General features: G+C 43.3%; 2 protein-coding genes across 5 annotated transcripts in view; one reads left to right on the top strand and one right to left on the bottom strand.

Annotated features, from left to right (window-relative positions):
* Positions 1 to 8,943, top strand: part of MLLT10 (MLLT10 histone lysine methyltransferase DOT1L cofactor) — a 121,930-nt gene extending 112,987 nt beyond the window's left edge. For 2 of the 3 annotated variants that reach the window (XM_061996316.1, XM_061996318.1), the window contains 3 exons: positions 4,336 to 4,438; positions 5,166 to 5,378; positions 7,322 to 8,943. In XM_061996316.1, coding sequence (XP_061852300.1) covers positions 4,336 to 4,438; positions 5,166 to 5,378; positions 7,322 to 7,390 — 385 coding nt within the window. In that variant the 3' untranslated portion in view covers positions 7,391 to 8,943. The remainder of the gene's footprint in view (positions 1 to 4,335; positions 4,439 to 5,165; positions 5,379 to 7,321) is intronic. The other variant, XM_061996317.1, reaches the window with a different exon arrangement.
* A 5,345-nt stretch (positions 8,944 to 14,288) lies between these two features.
* The window catches only part of DNAJC1 (DnaJ heat shock protein family (Hsp40) member C1), a 107,815-nt gene continuing 102,537 nt past the window's right edge, over positions 14,289 to 19,566 (bottom strand). For both annotated transcript variants that reach the window (XM_061997154.1, XM_061997155.1), the window contains 3 exons: positions 17,670 to 17,718; positions 16,728 to 17,206; positions 14,289 to 14,503 (listed from right to left, as the gene is read on the bottom strand). In XM_061997154.1, coding sequence (XP_061853138.1) covers positions 14,435 to 14,503; positions 16,728 to 17,206; positions 17,670 to 17,718 — 597 coding nt within the window. In that variant the 3' untranslated portion in view covers positions 14,289 to 14,434. The remainder of the gene's footprint in view (positions 14,504 to 16,727; positions 17,207 to 17,669; positions 17,719 to 19,566) is intronic.

Here is a 19,566-nt window from a genome sequence, read left to right as displayed (position 1 = left end):
TACTCTTGCATGATCTCTTTCTGCACTGCTTCCTCGAGAATACTAATTGAAAATTAATGTTTATATTAAAAGTCCACTTTTCACTCAATTCACTGTTTTTTTGAGCTCATCCAGATGATTTGCTGGGCTCTCATCCTTTTGAAATATTTCACGATTACCCCTATTTGTTTTGGTGAGCTTTCAGTGTTTCTAGTTGTATATTTAGAGGAAAGTTGAGTCTGGGCAAGGACTAATGCTAATTAGTGCTAATATGATTTCTGTAATGTACATTCCTCATTCCTGCTGCTTCCATCATGAATGTGTTTATACAGAACAGGAGAAAACTTTTCTGTTACTGGAACTAAGCTTTAAAGAGGCTCCAGGATGATTTGGAATGAAGGGGTAAAAAACCCAACAAAAATACCAACCAACCAAAGAAATTAAACTGGTTGAGATTATTGGTTCTGAAACGATACAGGTCACCATTTGTTCTGGCCACTCTTGAGTTCAGTGCTGTTTCAGTGGCCACTGACTCTTTTTAATGTTAAATTCCTGCTGTTTGAGCTGTGTGAGTGGGAATGGTGACAGGCACGGGCAGGCAGGTTTGCTGCCATGCCATTGTGAGCTCTCTGAACCCAGCTGCATCGATTGGTGGCGGGGTGAGTTTGGAGGTGGTTTAAATCAGTGCTCGCAAGATGATGGAAAGCCACATGAGCACTCAGCCCTGGTTTCTAACTGTTGTTTATTGGTTTATATTTAAAAGACTTTCCAGATGTTCCTGTAAGTTGCTGCTTACAGTAACTTCCCAAGCTTCAGAATCTGTTTGCACAGTTTCATGTGAGAAATAGCTAGATTATTAACCAAGGAAGAGTCCTTTATGTACATTGTCCTTATTCATGTGAGCTCTTGAACTGTGAGATGTAGGGAGGTGAGAAAACACCGATTTGCACGCTGCTGTGTGAGAGTGTTTGAAATAGTAGGTAAAAGAACCTACATTTATTCAGCAGAGAAAAAAATACTCTGTCCTTTTTCTGGGAAAAAAGATGGCTTAATACAAATTGCTGGCAACTGAGAGATGAAGTGATTTGAGGAAAAAGATAGGATTGTTTCTTCACGTTCTTGCAACCAGAGAACACTGCAGGATGGAGAGTTTCAGACTGATCACATACCTTTTAATGAGAAGCTAAAAAGGATTAAATTTACATTCCAAGCTTTAGAGAAAGCTCTGTGGTGAAATCCACTGAACTGCCTCTTCTGAGAAGCTCTGGTGCTGCAGCGTTTTGTCTTCTGCAGTTAGGTTTTGTTTCTAGACACTTAGATCTCAGCTGCGGGCTGAGGGTATTTTCTTTCAAGTGCCAATGCAAAGCAAGAGAGAAAGGCTGAGCAGATAAAGAGAAGGGAGAACAACAGCAGAAAAAAAGTGCAAAGGTAAAACGTGATAGAGGGAAAAAGAATGGGATAAAAGAATGAAAAAGCAGTGAAGATTCCTCCCAGTATAGAAGGATACAGAAAAAGTGAGGTAAAAAGAGGAGGAAATACTGGTAATTTTAGCAAACTGAAGGTATTTTCTTTTTGCAGTTGTCACAAATATTTTTGATACAATGGATTTCAAAGCTGGCCGAAGCAATTTCAGTTGATTAGTGAGTGTCACTGTTTGAGAGTCAAACACCTGCACATTTCTAGCTTAGGCTAGGCCTGAGTGCTGTTTTGCTGTTGGAGCTCTGCAGGAAATTCTGGGAGTTTCCTTGAATAGATGAAGTCAACAATCAAACACACATTGCTAGCAGTTGCTGGGGGATAAATGGAATGGTGTTACCCATTTTGGGTTCTGTTGCATCGAATCCCTGGGGTGTGCATGCCTGGAATGTAATGTGCAGTTCTGGTTATGCAGTTTCAGAACTGGATATAATACAAGGGAAAAAACAGTACAGCAAGAATAATCAGAGGGAAAAGGGCTTGCACAGGACAGGGTCAGTAGAATTGACTTCTTGGCAAAGGTTTGAGAACCAGGAGAGTGGTAGATATGACAGTAATGAATGTTGTGAAGTAGATGATGATAACTTAGAATCTAGAAAGTAAACCTTAACAGTGCCAAGTCTCAGTAAACCATGTCCTTTAGCACCACATCTGTTTGTCTTAAAAACCTCCTGGGATGGTGACTCCACCACCTCCTTGGGCAGCCTGTTCGAGTGTCTTAACAACCCTCTCAGGGAAAAAGTTCTTCCCAATCTCCAATCTAAACCTCCCCTGGTGCAACTTGAGGCTGTTTCCTTTTTTCTTGATACTTGGGAGAAGAGACTGACTCCCACCTCACTACAACCTCCTTTCAGGTAGTTGTAGAGAGTGACAATATCTCCCCTCAGTCTCCTCCTGACTAAACAGCCCCAGCTCACTCATCTGCTTCTCACCAGACTTGTGCTCCAGACCTTTCACCATCTTTGTTGCCCATCTCTTGACATGCTCCAGCACCTCAGTGTCCTTCTTGTAGTGAGAAGACCAGAACTGAACGCATAAGCAGCCGGTTTCTCCAGGAGTATGCTGTGGGAAAGTGTCAAAGGCTTTACTAAAGTCCAGGGAGACTACATCCACAGCCTTTCTCTCGGGCACTAAGAGGGTCACCCTGTCCTAGAAGGAACTTAGTTTAGTCAAGCAGGACTTGCCCTTCATAAAGCCTTCCAGATGAGGCCTGATTGCCTGGTGGTCCTGTACGTGTCACGTGATGGCACTCAATCCATAACCTTCCCCAGCACCGAGGTCAGGCTGACAGGCCTGGAGTTCCCAGAATCCTTCTTCTGGCCCTTCTTATAGATGGATACCACATTTCCCAACCTCCAGCCCACTGGGACCTCCCCAGTGAGCCATGACTACTGGTAGATGATAAGTGGCTTGGTGAGCACTTCCACCAGCTCCCTCAGCACTCTCGCATGGATCCCACCTGGCCCCATCACCTTCCCATTCCCCTGTAGCAAATGTAAGTGCAGCCCAGCACGTTTCCTATAGCATTGAAGCCATCCAGTGAAATCTGAAACACAGTTTATGTGTTGCTTGCATTGTCCCAGCAGGAGGGAAGGGTGATGCTTTGGGTATTTCCATAGTGGCTGGTTAATACAAATGCATGTCAAAGTGATCAGGCTAAGGTATGCTACCTACTGTAGAAAGGCAACGTAAGTATTACATCCTGAAGAGCTACATCATCGCAGCTTGGAGGTGCTGCTCTGGCAGGGGGCTTGGACTGGATGATCTTCCAAAGTCCTTTCCAGCCTTTAAGATTCCGTGATTAACTGCATGGATTTGTGGCTGATTTAAGTTAATTCCTTCCTACCGATCACAACTAGCAGTCCTGTTGTCCTGTTGGTCGTCCTACACCCACCTTCTTGCTTTCACACAGAAACTTCATCTACATTAACAGATAGTCTTTTGGTGTGTTTTGTATTGGCTTAGGTTTCAGCTCTGTTCCCATGAGATGCAGCTCATTGTGCAAGAGCTAGTGCAAGGGGAGGGGACAAAAATGTACAGCTGAAAGGGAAATACTTAACCTTTCAATAGCAGGGTAAAGCTATCGTGAAATGACACCTTAATAATTCAGTGGGTGTTTTAAACTAGTAAAAGCTCACACTGGTACTGAAAGAGTTAATCCAGCTGTCCTCATGGTCTTCTGTTCCAAAACCGCCCTTGTTCATGCTGTTGGTCTTGCAGTGAACTGGCATAGCTGAAGAAACCCTTTATTTCCAGACCAGTTGTTAGCTGGATCAGTTCCCTGCCCAGTTTCCTAAATAGCTGCAGAAAAAATCATGTAGGCATGAAAATAGGGCTTGGGAGCTAAGTAGCAGAAAGTGCAAAGGCAGCTTGTGCTTCATTCCACGGCAGCATCAGTTGGCCCATTTCAAGGCTGAATGTGTTTGCTAAATTACTGATAAGGTATAGGCAATGGTGATAGATGTGAATGTAGCAGAAGATGAGAATTAGAAGGAAAGCAAGACAAAGTAAATGCTTGTTAACTAAGTATTAAATGTTGCCAAGAGCTGTCTGATAAAATCTGTTTTGTCTATATAAAGTATTTGAAAAAAGGTAGAAATGGTAATTATTTTATGAGTTTAAAATAGTGTGAATGTAGTAGACAATGTTACAGGTGAGATGTTGCTGTTGCTCAGCATAAGTGAGGCTGGGGGTGTGGTGGTAATATCTAGGTACGTAGCAAAAATTGCCTCTAGGATAGAGTATTTAATATTTGACAGTATGCAGTCAAAATCCTCAGTGGGAACTGTCTCTATACACCTTTTGTTTCAATGGAAAGCTGAGGTTAAAAGTTCCCATACTTCGATATAAACTGCAGTATTACCCTGTCAAACCCTACAGTGCCTCGGGACTAGGACTGCTTCCTGACCAACAGAGACAACTTCTACTGCATCAACAGCACCAGCAATTTCAGCAGTTACTAAGTACTCAGCAACTCACATCAGTAAGTTTTTCAGTTAATGATTATATATTCCTCTGTTGTATATTAAAGCACAGATAAACTCCTCAGTTTCATGTAAATACTGCACAGGTGTTTAACTTGATATTACAGGGTTTGATAATCTTTTAGTTTTTCCATTGCTTCAACCTGTTTGGGTGATAGTCATGCTAAATCACAGGGTATTTTTAGGCTGTGTGTATTGCTAGAAGAATTGGTCCCTAGTGTCTTTTGTCCCAAGTGGACACGGTGTCTTGTGTCTCTCAGCATCAGCTGTGGGCAGCAGTTTGGGAACATGTTTGGATACTAAAAATATCCTAAGCTGGTCTCTGATTCCATTAGGACTCTAGCAAAAGATTTGTGGGTATCACCTCATGTGCTGTCTTTGCTCTGCACTGCAGTATTCACACAGACCATGAGGTAACCAGTGTAACTGTTAGTATTGTTAATGATGTGGTTTTAGTACTTTGACGAACACGGTTTGATACGCTTCCTGGGTGTTTTTCTCCTGGTGAAGCCAGCAGGCTTAGCTGATCTTCTGCTGAACTGCTGGTTTCAGGAAATATTATAGGCACTGTCTTCCCTTTCCAACAGTCTTGTGGAACCTCCTGAGTGTAACCTAAATTAGCTGGGATTAGGTTAAGGGTTGCAGTGAAGATTTAGATAAGCAGGAAGCCAGGGAGGGGCTGGGTTTTTTCAGTAACTAATTGGTTTTTTCCTCATATTACTCAAGGAGCAGCATCAGGCCCTATTGTATCAATTAGTACAGCAACAACACCACCACCACCAACACCATCAGTCTGAAGTACAGCAATTGCAGATTACTGGAGGAGCACAGATACCCATAAACAACTTACTTTCAGGCACACAGGCCTCGCCACTGAACGCAGCTACTACCAACCCCTTCCTTACAATTCATGGAGATAACGCAGCTCAGAAGGTGACAGTAAGTATATTTCTCACCTCATTTCCATAAGTACCTGATGGGGTCACCAAAAGATAAGCAGCAAGTTGTGTGCCTGTATTTACAGCTCAATGATGCTTGGTAGATTTTTTTCTTATCATCTTTAATTTTCTTGAGCCTCAGGCTGCACTCAGGGAGTTTAACTCTGAACTTGTAAGCACACCTAACCTGTCTGCTGCAGACTTGCGTTTCCCTGGATCAGGACACCAATCCAGCAGCCCTTGCCTTCCTCTTGTAATTCCAACTGCAGTCCTGGTCCCCCTCAGCTTTGCCCAAGCTTTGTTTCCACTGTTTTGTAGATAATTCTTTTTATCCCCTTGAAGAGTTTGTCCTGGCCAGGCCTCGGGCATGCATTAGGAGAAGGGGTTATCTCTGTGTCTCTTGGTTCCAATGTGGAAAGATGACCCTGTACATGGGGAAGACAAGTGACTCCTTTGCTTGCTAAGAGTAATAAGCCCACTCCTAGACAGGTAAAAAAACAAGACATTCTGGCAAAGATGTTCCACTGTCTTCAGCATTTGCTGGTGACCTTGATCCCCAAGACAGAAGTTCCTTCTTCAAGGAGTCAGAACAGACTTCATTCTCTAAGAGCCACACAACTAAGATAAAAAGAGGACGAAGGGAAGGAGCATGTGGAACTTGTAGAAACAAAGGATGAGTAGAGCAGGAAGATGAAGTTCTAGTGTTCCCTGGAGAAGGTATCAAGTGGCAATCGTAGTGAAAAAAAGGAACCTTGTCTACCACAGCAGGTGGGAGGTCGGGGCTAAGTATTGGCTCTAGAGGGACAGAGGTGGGGAAGGATGTGAGCAGCTGAGTTTTTGTGGTGCTTTACAACCAAACTGCTCCCTTCAATTAAAAATTATGAGTGTTTACTTTTATTAAGCTTCGTGCATGGTCATTATCACTTTCCAGTTTGGTCCTTTGTTGTGCTGTGACCGTATTGCAAACTGCAGGGCTCTGTAAGAGCAGGTTGGTTCCTTGGTCAGGTGCTGTCAGAGCAGAAGCACTTGATCACAGGGATGTGCTCAGTGCTTTGCCTTCATTGGGAAATGGTCACAATTTGTTCTGGTACATTTACAGTTTCTGTCCCCTCATTTTCTGAAGAGGGGTAGTAAATGGAATTGAGACCTTGTATTTACTTTTTATCAGAACGAACTATTCTATGCGTGATTTGAGTTTGAAGGTTTTGAAATGGCTATTGCTGGGTTTGGACAGCATGACCAGGCTGCACCAGGGTATTTTACAAATACGCTGTTCCAGTTTTAGGTTTTGTTCTTACAAGAGGTAGCTGTAAACAGTTCCAGCAAATCTTAGAACATCTTTTGAACAATCCCCTTAGAAATCTATTTCTTTTGAAATAGCTTTATTTTTTAAAGGTTCTTAGAATTGAGAGAGATTGCATTGGCTTGTTGAACTACTTTAACCCAAACTACATTTGTAACCAATTCTCTCTGTTCCAAAAATTTGAATGTTTTAATCTCATTTCCAGATGGAACAGGTTTTCAAGCATTTCTGAAGGCCCAACTAAGCAAGATGAGATTTTTTTTTTGCTCAGTCCTGTTCAATACTTGCAGGAAGTGTCCTTGCAGCGATTTATGGAAGAAAGATAATCACGACAGGGCAAAATGGAAACCCACCATCTAGTGGGTTCTCAGGAGAGACCAACATTCAGGTAGCACTAGTCTTGTTGGGATGGAGGTAGAAGTGAAATTGGTGTTGCTTATGCCTTTAGGAGTTCCCTCAGTATAGGACTACACTTTTAATTACTCTTTCCTTTCCCTCTTTTTATTCTACGATACGTGATTGTTGTTTACGATGCCAAAGTTACTGTTCAGACAGCTTCAGTCAGTGCACCTCACCTGCTCTGTCATTTGTATGAGTTCAGTTTTATTTAACTCTGTATTTTATAATCTGATTTTTAGAAGTATTTTCTCTTACACAGAGGCTCAATGATAAAACTGGACCAGTTGCGTCAGAGAAGAGTTGACGTTTGAATGATACTTGAGAACTGCGTGTCCTGCTGTGATAGCACTTCATGGGCCTGCAAACTGCAGTTTTCCTTCCTGCAGATTGAAGAAATGCAACAAGGAACTCTTACTGCACAGCAAAAGGTTAATAAGTTTTCATAAGGATATTTTTGGTAGGCTTCCATTTGCTTTCTTGTTGCACTAAAATGGATGTACTATTTAATGTTTCAGACTGTGAAGTAGGTAAAACTCTGCAGACCAGAATTCTTTTGTCAGTAAGGTGGTACTAAGTACAAATTCTACCAGAGGAGAGCATATCCTTGACTCTTCACTCCTAATCTCACAGATTTAAAGGCTGGTAAGCTGCCTGCAGTGCTGGGTTACTTAGGTGTGAGGGCAGTAGTTTGCAAAGCCCCAGCAGCAGTCGGGCCCTGCTGCAGTTGAGTAGCTCCGGTAGAGACGCTGGTCACAGCGGCCTGGACTCGCGCTTCCGCCTCTCTTTTTTACACAGCTGTTTTTCAACCTGACTCATGACTTTTTTATTCCTTTAAATTCTGTTGTTATATAGTGGGAGTTTTTGCTGAGTAAGAATTACAGTATGGAATCCAAAGTTTTATTACTTTTGGTGTAGGTTTTAGAGTTCTGAGGTTTTATAAAGGAACCATTTTGGTTCTGGTGACAAAGTTTTCTTACCAGATGAGAAGGCCACACTGGAAGAGGTACATGTAGTGTTTGGCCTGAACCAAGTGCCTGTTGCTACCTCCATTTTGTTGAAATGGCTGCAAACAGCTGATCATGCACTAGACGTGTCCTTGTTAGCAGCGGGAAGATTCTGTGTTGCACCAGCAGCCTTGTTGTTGTTCTGCCTTTACTAGAGATGTTTATACCACTGCAGATAGCTCAGGCAGATTGTTACCTGGGTCACTTTTCACTAATAAATTACCAAAAAAAAAAGTGAGTTGATACTTCCCACTAAAATTTACCAGTGGTTAAAACAGGTGAACTTGTGTTTCACCACTTTGGACAGTAGCTGACTTCATGACACGAGTCTATGCAGTGTGGTGAAGGGGAGTTCAAATGGGAGCGATGACCACTAATCAGTACAAAGTGGGAATTATTAGAGGAAAAGACCCAGCTGTAATTAGACCTCCACTGTGTACTTACTTGGAAGAATATGTTAATTCTGCAATATGTTTCTTAGTTAAACATTGCACAGTTCTTACCTCATTTCTGTACATAAAGTTTTGTGAATCTCTGTTTTGTATTGTGAAGAATTCATAAGAAAACATTGATATTTTGATTTGTAATATTTCTAATTAGTAGATTTAATTGAAAAAGTAAAAATAATTTATTTTTATATGTTCTGGGGAATTTTTTAAAACTGTCACAAATCACTTTTGTAGATACTTTACAAAAGTAAATCAGTGGTTTATTTTACTTAAGCGACCCACTGGTGGCTATTCTGTAACAATTTGTACAAAAGGTAAGATGGAAACGTGCTGTTATTTTGACTAGATGTAAAATTCCAAGTGTATGAAAAGATATGTACAAAGCTTTTGTTAATAAACTTTAATAATGTTTATAGTTGTATATACTGCTTGTGGGCACTTGAGTCTCCTAGAGGAACGGGGTACTTCTGTTGCCCTCCCCTGACAGGGAGGATTTCACATCTACATGGCCACTAAAATTCATTAGAACACAATGTTTCTCGTGTAAGCTTTTGCTTTCAGGAGCCACTGATGCAGCTACAGTACTGTCAGGGACAACTCTGCTTACTGCAGGTATCTGTCCAGTTGTGGCCCCATGCCCGATTCAGAGGTTTTTTGCTTTCTTCCCTCAGAGGGACATTCCTGTGCAGCAGGAGGCACAGTGAGCTGCTGCTCTTACTGCTTCAGCTCCCTGGGAAATAATGTGGTGGGAGCTCTGCAGAGATGGGACAGGAGAGGCTGTGCTTGTGTGGAGGTGACTGAGGCCTTTGGTTGGTGCTGTCATTTTTGTACTGCATTTTCTATAAAACCAGCTCCCATTTTTTCCAGGCATGTTGCTCATTGTCCATGGAGGTATTGGTAAATGCACAGCTCAACTCCTGGTCTTTTATTTCCCAGGGAGCAAGGAGGAATGTGCCTGTTCCTGTGCCATCACTTCAAGAGGTTTGTGGCAGCACAGGGTTTGGCAGACAAGGGGTGCATTAGGGCTGCCTGGTGACTTGCCTCATGCTCACACTGGCTTTTGGAAGCTGCAGCAGGAAGGTGATGTGGCCACAGGCCTGTGCTGCTTGTACCTTGTTCCATCTGCTCAGGTCCTGAGGACAGAGTATTTTTGCTTTCTTTGCAAATGGGGAAATCTGGAGTCCTGAAAGGAGACAGGAAAATGAGCAAGCGCAGACCTGACAGCAGGGGAATGTGAAACAGCACCTGACCCAGGCAGGGGCATCACCAGCCCTCCCCCTCTCACGGCCAGGATGGCTCCTTGGCCAGCAGGGCTACAAACAACTCCTCTCTACGTTCTATGGGTGGCTGATGACTTTTATGCCGTTTGGTGAGGAAGACCAGGTGTCTCTGCTGCTCAAACCTACACGGTCTAGGTGAGCTCTACAATGAGGTTCCAGCAGCGCTGGGGCTCTGCCAGACATTGACTGAGTCAGTCAGTGCTGAGGGAGCACAGGCAGCACGTGCCCGTGGGGACGCCGGCAGGGACACCGCAGAAACCAGTGGCCATGGTAAGTCCTGCTTTGCTTGGTGTCTGTCTTGTATGGGAGAGGGACTGCTTAAATTCTGCTGTACAACTCCTGGTAAGATGTAGAGAAGCATGAGAGAGGCAAACTTGGTAACAGTAGTGAAACTATCAAATTCAGGACATTCTACAACTCTCAGCGTGTTAGAGGCTGGTGCCAGAAGTCCCAGATAGCAATGGATATTTATACAGGACATACAGTTCTGATGGACCAACAATCAACAGCAGGGGAGTAATTACCAGGACAGCTCTGACATCCAAACAACAATCCAATTCAATGGCCCTTTAACAAAAGAGACCACATCAAAGCCAAGTTCACGTGAAGGCCAGATACAGTAAAACCCAACCTTGTTTCAATAATTTTGCAGATCTTGACATCACAGATGATGCCTGTGGCTGAGTTCACCACTTAAGATGGGGCTGACAGTGGTGGCCCTGTGCGTGCCCCTGCAGCCCAGGGGACCCACGCTGTGGCTGGCACACGGGCCCTGGTCAGCAGTGCCCTGGGGTGTGTGGGCACCACGCTGCACTCAGCAGCATGGGCTCAGCCTGCTGCATGTTCAAGAGTTTCATGGTCACAGGCTTTTGACTTTTCTGCCGGCTTTTTTTTCCCACCACAATCCAGCTTTAGTGACAAAATGCCACCACGCCTTAAGGCTTACAGCAGTCAACAAATTCTGGACAGTCTACAACCTCTCAACCTCTGGTTTTATTGACTGTAGCCATTCAGGCTGTGTTAGCAGCAGCTACTCTTTCAGCAGTGTCAGTGGGAGACACGTAACTGGCTTGATTTTCCAGTGCCTGGTTCTGCCTAAAGGAGTTCTAAAGTCAAAACAGTCAGTTTTTCTGTTGTTTTCAGATCTTCTCATCTCATAAAGAGGCCACACTGAAAAACTTTCCCTGATGTGTTCATACACCAACAACTGTAAACCTGTGACTAACACAGTCCAAAGATGGAGATCTACAGGCCACTGCAGAACAACATCCGTTAGTCTTTCTTCTACAACACCACTAACCTAAATGAGAGCACTCTTAACCTTTACAGCATCTCAGTCATACTCTGTTCATTCACTTGTGTGTGCTTGTCAGGTCAGGATTTTGGCCCGTGGGTTGTATCCTCAGCATTGTATGGCAATGCCCTCCCCCTCCTCTGTCCAAACTGCCCCTTTCCATAGCGTTTTGCCCATCCTCCAACAGGGACATGCAAAGATGCTCAGAAGGGACTCCGATCTTACTCATACAGGTGCAAGTCACAGTATGGAAGCTACAGCGTTGACTCCCGACAATGGAAAGCTTTTCACACAGAGTTATAATGCAAAGGGCACTTGGAGCTGCAGTTCACAACTGCCCAGGAAACGATATTTTGCTAACAGGCACAGTCATGAACTTGACTCAATTCTGTGCTGAAATGAAAGAAGTTACTTAAATCCCAAGCCCACAGTGGTCTCAGTTTTCTTGGGGAGAAAACCTTAAGAACAACAACCTGTGGCAGTGGATACCAGAACCATGGGAAGACAAAGCCTGGCTATGGTTTACTGCTTCTCTAGTGCACATCACATCTGACCTCAGTCACTAAAACACTTGATCCACTGCCAAAATATCAAAAGACCATGTAGCAATCCCAGGAGAGGACCCTGAGATACCCTGAAGATATTTGACTCTTACTCATGCCACCTTTCACCCCACAGCCAAACATTAACTCTAAAGCTTAGGCTGGGCCAACTCCTTTGGCTCTCAAGGAACCAAATGTGAAGACTGGATGGAGCCTGGACAAAGTTTTCACCACATCATGAAGGATCCCCCTGAGTCTGGGATCTCGTGAGTATGTGGTTGCAGAGATTAGAGCCACAGATACTGAGCCTTGACGAGCATTTCTCATCGTGAGACCTCCCCTGACAGACTGCTCCCTGTGAAACACCCTTCCTGTGCCCACTGACCCAGCACTGCAGTGTAAAACCTGCCTCTCCACACCTGGGCCTGCCACCACTCACACCTGGGTACTTCCACTGCCCAAGAGGCCAGTGCATTTCTTGCCTCTGGCAGCTGGATTCTTCGAGCAACAAGGATGCCACCCATCATTTGTGTTCCAGCCAGGCGTGAGCCACCCCTGTCACCACGCTGACAAGCACAGCAACCTGAGGCGTGGCACAGAATGGCACAAGCAATCTTGGCCCCTCCTTCAGATAAACTCTCTTTGTCAGGAGCACTGCTTTGAAGTTTCTCACTGTGACCGCTCTTGCAAACAAACAAAAAGTTCCTTACCCGTAAGAGGTGCCAGTCCTTCCTCCTCTGCCCAGGAAGCGCAGGGTGGAGCGATGCCAGAGTGTTGGGCAGGCAGCATGGAATTACTGCCACACAGAGTAATGATGATACAGGCAAGTCCTCAGCAGGTGCTCCCACACATGGCATTTTTTTAAAGGCTTCCAATGACAAAGATGCCAAGGTCCTCCTTGGTCCTTCTTATATTTGCCACTGGCTTTTTTCCCCCCCAATATCCAACTACACTCTTGTTCCAAACCAAGCCCCGTTACTAGTCTTCATATCCCCAACAGACATGGAACAGTTCTGCATTCATTGCAGCAGGGAAGATTACATACATGAAGATTTCTCTCATGTAGAACAAATACTAACAATTCCTTCCTAGCAAATCAGGCTTTACAGACTCTGGATCCTTCTCTTTGCTCTCCTCTGAATGGTCTACATACTCCTCAAAATGTGATCTACCATTCCAGGGAAGTCTTGTAAATCTAGAGTGGAAAGGAAGGGTGACTCTTGTATCCTCACAGGCTACACTCTCCCTTTTCTTGCTTGCTGCTTTTGAAACAACAGAAATATTCCAAATACCCCTGTTTTTTTTTTTCATGAGCAATACATCTCCATTCGCTCAAGTTCTTCTACCCTGGCCCCATCGCCGGTCCACTGAGTTAATTTGCACCAACTCACCCAACCATTTTAGCAGCTTTTCTTCATAGCCATTTCATTTACCTTGCTTTCCAGCTACAATCATCGACCTTTGAGTGCTTTGGATGACTAATACCTTTTTAAAGTTCATCTGATAGCTCTTGCAAATACCTCACTTGATCTCACTTAAGACTCTTCCTTCATAGGCACGTTAGCAGCACAGAATTGCTGTTTGATCAGTTAGCACATCCAGCTCACTGTACACCTTCCAAATATGTTTAGTTTCCAGTGCAGTTAACCTGTGAGTTCTCTGTGAAACAAAATTCAGATGCATTATGTTCTGTCTAGTGAAGTTTCCATAATATCATTATTTCTGCCAGCTAAGATTGATTTTTTTGATATATGACCAATAAACCTCAACTTCCAATTGGTAAAGGAACACATGTAGAACACTTATTTACCCCAACTGCTTCTCCCTTAAAGTTCTGTGGGAATGGGGTGATATTTTGAAAAATGCTGATGTGTCAGAAACAACACAATTGGCAAAGAGTTACTGGGGAAAATCAAGAATGTAGATGGCAGGAAGTTAGAAGAGATTTTCAGGCATCAGGTTCCGATTATGAGTTCAGATCCACGATCCTCAGAGTTTTCATTTTACTTTAGAATTACAGCTCAAAAACTTGTCAGAATCCTGGTAATCTGAGACAAGAATTTGAGTGATAAATAATGCTTTAAAAAAATGCAAGTCCTTAATGTATCCTGCAAAATGATCTTGGCTCTGATTTACGGATCCAACCGACAGCCTGCGATATGCTTCATGAAAAACACACCAGCACAGAAGAATCATCCTTATTAACTACTCTACATAAAAATCATTTAAACTAGATTGAATTTAGGGTTTACCCCCCAATATGAGAAGTCTTACCCCATTCATGTCAGCTTTTGTATCTTACTCTGTACTTAAAACCTGGTCATGAAGTACACCTCTGATGGATATTAGTTTCTAATTGAGGCTCTGAGTTTCTAATTGACCCATTTCAACGTTACCACATTTGAGTGCAGAGTTCCATTACTCTTCTCCTTCTTTAACACTTTCAGATCAATTCTCTCTTTCAAAACAAACACAAATTCTTTATATTCTGTACATTCATTGGCTGTACCAGTTCCACCATGCAACTCTCAGTGGGGCTTCTCCTCAAGGTCCACTCATTTTTAAGCTTTTCTTACTGTACATCTGCAGAAGCAGCTCTCCAACACAAAATGCACTTTCATTCTTGCACACACAAATGCATAAGATGCTGTAAGATTTATTAATAGCTTTTTTTTTACTAAGGCACATGATGTATAGAAATACTGAGGTACAAAAATGCAGTTTCCTGCACAGAGTTAAAACCCCATTTTCACAAAGATGAGCTATGTCTCTTCTGCTCACAACATTCAGCTTTTAGCCATTTTTTTCTTTTGTATCAGTTCAACAAGCAACTTGTATCTTGCTATACACTCCTCCTAAAAGGAAAAACAAATGTGTTAGTGAGGTTTGGTGGTTTAGTATTGCTTTAAATCTACATGGCTACCTCATTCTAAAAGAAGAGCCAGGTTCTGGGGGTTGTGTGGAGGGTTTTCTGGGTTTGTTTTAGTTTTTGGGGGATTTTTTTTTGATTTGTGGGTTTGGGTTAAGTCACACAGTGAATTTCAGAAGGAGAATCTACACCTAGTGAAGAATGGATTAGGAAAATGAACTTGCAATTTACATTTCTTAATGGATAAGCTCTCTTTAAAGAGCACAGAAACACAAACAGTTGTGCAATACTTCCTAAAAACGACCATAAAAGTAATTACTGAACAGATGTATTGTAATATCTCTTTTGGAACAGTTATTCTGGTATTAGCCACACTGCAGAGAAGTTAAGATAAGCCTTTATGGTCACTATCAGAGCACTCACTGACACCAGACTCTGTTGAACAGCTTTGGAGACAGTGAAACACTCAAATCCCCACCCACGTTTCCTGCTTTCTCACACTGCATTTGGCACAAATAAAAGGGTTTTCTGCAGCATAAAATGACTGAAGCAAGCAAACTAAGCTATCACAACTCTTATGACAACATGGATTCACCAAGGAGAAATCCTTCTTAAGCACCTGGTGGCTTTCTATGATGGCTTGACTGGGTGGCTAGATGAGGGAAAAGCAGTGGGTGTCATTTATCGTGACATCAGCAGGGCCTCTGATGCTGTCTCCCACAACATCCTCAGAAAGCTCAGGCAGTGTGGGTTGGATGAGTGGGCAGTGAGGTGGATTAAGAACTGGCTGAATGAGAGCCCAGAGAGTGGTGATGAATGGCACAGAATCGAGTTGGAGGCCTGTGGCCAGTGGAGTTCCACAGGGATCGGTCCTGGGGCCAGTCTTGTTCAACATCTTCATCAACAACCTGTATGAGGGGACAGAGTGTACCCTCAGCAAGTTCCCTGATGACACCAAACTGGGAGGACTGGCTGATTCCCCAGAGGCTGTGCTGCCATTCAGCGGGATCTCAACCGGATTGAGAGTTGGGCAGAGAGGAATCTCATGAGGTTCAACAAGTGCAGAGTCCTGCACTTGGGGAGGAACAACCCCATGCACCAGGACAAGCTGGGGGTGACCTGCTGGAAAGTAGCTCTATGGAGAGAAACCTGGGAGTGCTGGTTGGCAGCAAATTAACTATGAGTCAGCAATGTGCCCTCGTGGCCAAGGAGGCCAATGGCATCCTGGGATGCATCAAGAAGAGTGTGGGCAGCAGGTCAAGGCAGGTTCTGCTCCTCCTCTCCTCTGCCCTGGTGAGGCCTCACCTGGAGTCCTGTGTCCAGTTCTGGGCTCCTCAGCTCAAGAACTTCTGGACAGAGTCCAGTGGAGGGCTACCATGATGATGAGGGGACTGGAGCATATCTCTCATGCGGAAAGGCTGTGGGACCTGGGGCTCTTTAGCTTGGAGAAGACTGAGATGCGACCTTATCAACACTTATAAATACGTAAAAGAAAAGGTGTCAAGAAGATGAGGTGAGTCTCTGTGAAAGGACAAGGGATAACAGGCACCAGGTGGAACACAGGAATTTCCACTTGAGGAGAGGGAGCCCTGGCACAGGCTGCCCAGGGACGGTGTGGAGGCTCCTTCTCTGAAGGTTTTCCAAACCTGCCTGAACATGTGTTCCTGAGTGACCTGATCTACATCAACCTGCTTTAGCAGGGGGTTGGACTGCATGATCTCTAAAAGGCCCTTCCAATCCCTACCCTTCTGTGAAATCTAGCAGAGACCAGAGTAGATGAATGACAACAAATGCTATTTTAGAATGATGATTCTTATAAAGAGATGATTGAGCATTTAACACTTGCAGATGGATTGTTCTGTTTGTTTCATTGGGGTGGGTTCAGAAAGGTATTGTAAAAGTGTAAGCAAAACAGCTTACCAACATTTGGTTACTAATATTGAATCAAAATTTACTTTAGAATGTAATTGGTCCTGCAACTGAAGCCCTGAAAGGCAAAGGATATCTTCTGTAACAGATCAAACAAACTGAATTCAGTGAAAATACAGTCTCACTAAAAACGAGAAATACAACAGTAATGCTCTTCAGGTCGATTATGTCTGGACTGATGGGCTAAGTTCTGCATGGAGCCTCAGTTATTAAGGTAATCATAAATTGGCAGAAAATGTTTCCTCTCCAGTTATGCCACAGTTAAACAACACTAGGCCTACCTTGCTTTTTCCAGGAACGCATTTTGCTATTTTATCCCAGCGATCTGATGTTCCCTTTGGATACTGCTGCAAGGCCATTTCAAGAAGTTTCTGTTGATTTTGAGTCCACAGTTCTTCTAGGGCACGGCTTTTCTCTCTTTTTCTGCTCTCATCATCACTCTCTTCCTGCTGCTCGGTGTTGTCGAAATCCTTCTGGCGTCTTCCTCTGCCCTTCTCTTCTGCTGCTTCTTTGGTTGCCGGTAGAGTCACTTCAGGCGCTTTGACGTTTTTTCGTTTGCGTTGTCTAGTTTCACCTGCAGTGGTCTCCTTTTGATCTATTTGGACATCCATCTGTTCTGGGATACGATCATAGTTCCCCTCCTCCTCCTCTTCCTCCTCCCTTTCTCGCTGGGTGATTATGTGGTCTGGCAAATTCACGTTGACTTTGACGTTCTTGGAATTCTGGGCCAGTGTTTTAAGCTCTGAGAGCCTAACGATACCTGTTAGAAATAGTGTTGTTACACTTCTAGAAGAATAAAACAAAGCACAAAAAAGCAGGGAATTGCCTGTAAATAAAAGGCACTTGGAAGAGTGCAGAGAATCCTTCTGGATTAAGAGTTTTAAGGGAAATGCTTATTGAGAAATCAAGGCATTTGTTACGAAGCAATGAAGTGTGTGAAGTACTACTACACTGCCACTCTGATATAAACAAACATGATAAAGCAGCCTGAACAAATGAACAAAACCACAATAAACTGAATCAGAAAGCCTAGCAGAATGCAGCTAAAGGGAAATTCCATCAGAATACCCAGCAGACCTTCTCTTTGCTCAATGTAAGGCAAGGGTTAAAAAATTCCCTCTGTGAAGCATCCCCCAAAAGATACCAAATGTGCTGCATGTGCAGAGCTGTAATCCAAATGCAGTGCTTTTTATAAGCATCAGTGAGGCTTCAGTAGCACACACCTGGTGTATATGTAACAGAATCCTTCAGCTGTTTGGCTTTCATGGTAACCTGCAGGAAAACAACAACAAAAAGACTATTAAAATTCCATTATTTGGGCTATTGAAGAATCATTAGTAGCACAGTGCAAAATACCAGCACTGGACAGATGTTAAATACAGTGAGGCTGATATTCTTCTGCTGCCTTTGTTCATTTGTTGACCCCAAATTGTGAAAAAGTAACTCTAGACTTTGCCTTTTCATCACATAAGCAATGCTACACATTTCTATCTGTATCACCATAATACACCACAGATGAGATTCAGATTTTACTTACTTTCATCACTAAACCCTAATTCTCCAACCTAGAAATACAAGGAGAGTGTGAAAAAGCAAAAGGATAACAGGAAACATGAGTTATCTTCCACGTCTTAGTTTTTCAATATTGAACAAAAGAAGATCACTCTCATAGGTCCAGTTGAAGCAGCACATTAATGGACGGGCACTCTGTCCCCAAATTAAATGTAACAGTTTAACTGCTGAAGATCAGCAAAGACACCTCAAAAGCCCTGGCATATCAGGAAGAAAAGCTTATTGTTCAGTATCCAAAGGATGGAGAGCTGCCTGCTTCAGCCTCCATGTATACCAAAACCTGTGTCCTGAGAAAAGTTACCACCACATTTAGCATTTGCATTTTCACTCAAGGAGAGAAACAGGCTTTCTCCCCACCCAGAATGAAGAGCTTCCTCATCCCAAATTCCTAGATCCCACTATAAATAACAAAGAAGAAAAGCTTCATTTAAAACTGAGGTCCTTTTAAACACTTAGCATATATGTTATATCAAATGATCTACAGTCCAAAATTCAAGTACCACACCAAAGCATCTTAAAGTGTAGTACTCAAAGAAACAGACGCACCACATAGCACCTGGAGTTATTTCATCAGTTTTGGGCCTCCTCACTAGAAGAGGGACATTGAGGTGCTGAAGTGTGTCCAGAGACAGATTGGCAACAAAGCTGATGAAAGGTCTGGAGAATAAATCTGATGAGGAGTGGCTGAAAGAACTGTGGCTGTTTGGTCTGGAGAAGAGAAGGCTGGGGAGAGACGTGCTCACTCTCTACAACTACCTGAAAGGAGGCTATAGCGAGGTGGGGATTGGTGTCTCCTCCTAAGTAACAAGTGATAGGACAAGAGAAAACAGCCTGTTGTTCCAGGGCAGGTTTATATTGGATATTATGAAAGATTTCATAATCAAAGCTCTGGGTTATCAAGCACTGCCACAGGCTGCCCAGGGAGGTGGCACACTCACTATCCCTGGAGGTATTAAAAGACAAGTAGACATGGCACTTAGGGATGTGGTTTTGTGGTGGACATGGTAGTGCTGGGTTAATGGTTGGACTTGATGATCTTAAAAGTCTTTTCGAACACAAACAGTTCTAGGATTCTATAATTTACATTTCCCCCTACATGCAAAATTTCGGCAGTACCAGGCTTGCCATTGGTTACCTTATTTTGGGTAACTTCAGCTGTAGTAACTGGTGAATCCAAATGTAGCACCTGTAGTAAGTTATTTCATTTATCATATCTAATACTTTCAGTACTTTCTCTTCTGAAGGCATTATATCTGTCCATGGACTTTCAATCTGGATATTCACCAGGTAAGCTGGAAACAACAAGTCTGTGTATGGTTTAGATACTGAAAATCTACAATTTCAAACGCTGAACAAGCACCTTCAGTTGACAGAAGTTTGACAACTCATCAAGCTTCTCAGAGCTTTGCTATCATAATTTACAGGTTACACAAGAAGATTGTCTGTTTTGGGGGCTAGAGGGTGTCAACTTTCTTCTTCATATAGATGATTTCACAAGTCCTTGTCTAGGTGCCATGTACAGTTCACATTTACGCCAGCTCTTTTCAC

Source organism: Colius striatus, chromosome 5 (assembly GCF_028858725.1).
Source record: "Colius striatus isolate bColStr4 chromosome 5, bColStr4.1.hap1, whole genome shotgun sequence".
Lineage (NCBI taxonomy): Eukaryota > Metazoa > Chordata > Aves > Coliiformes > Coliidae > Colius > Colius striatus.
Note: the sequence above shows the minus strand (reverse complement) of the source record. Positions and strands in the feature narration are given on the sequence as shown.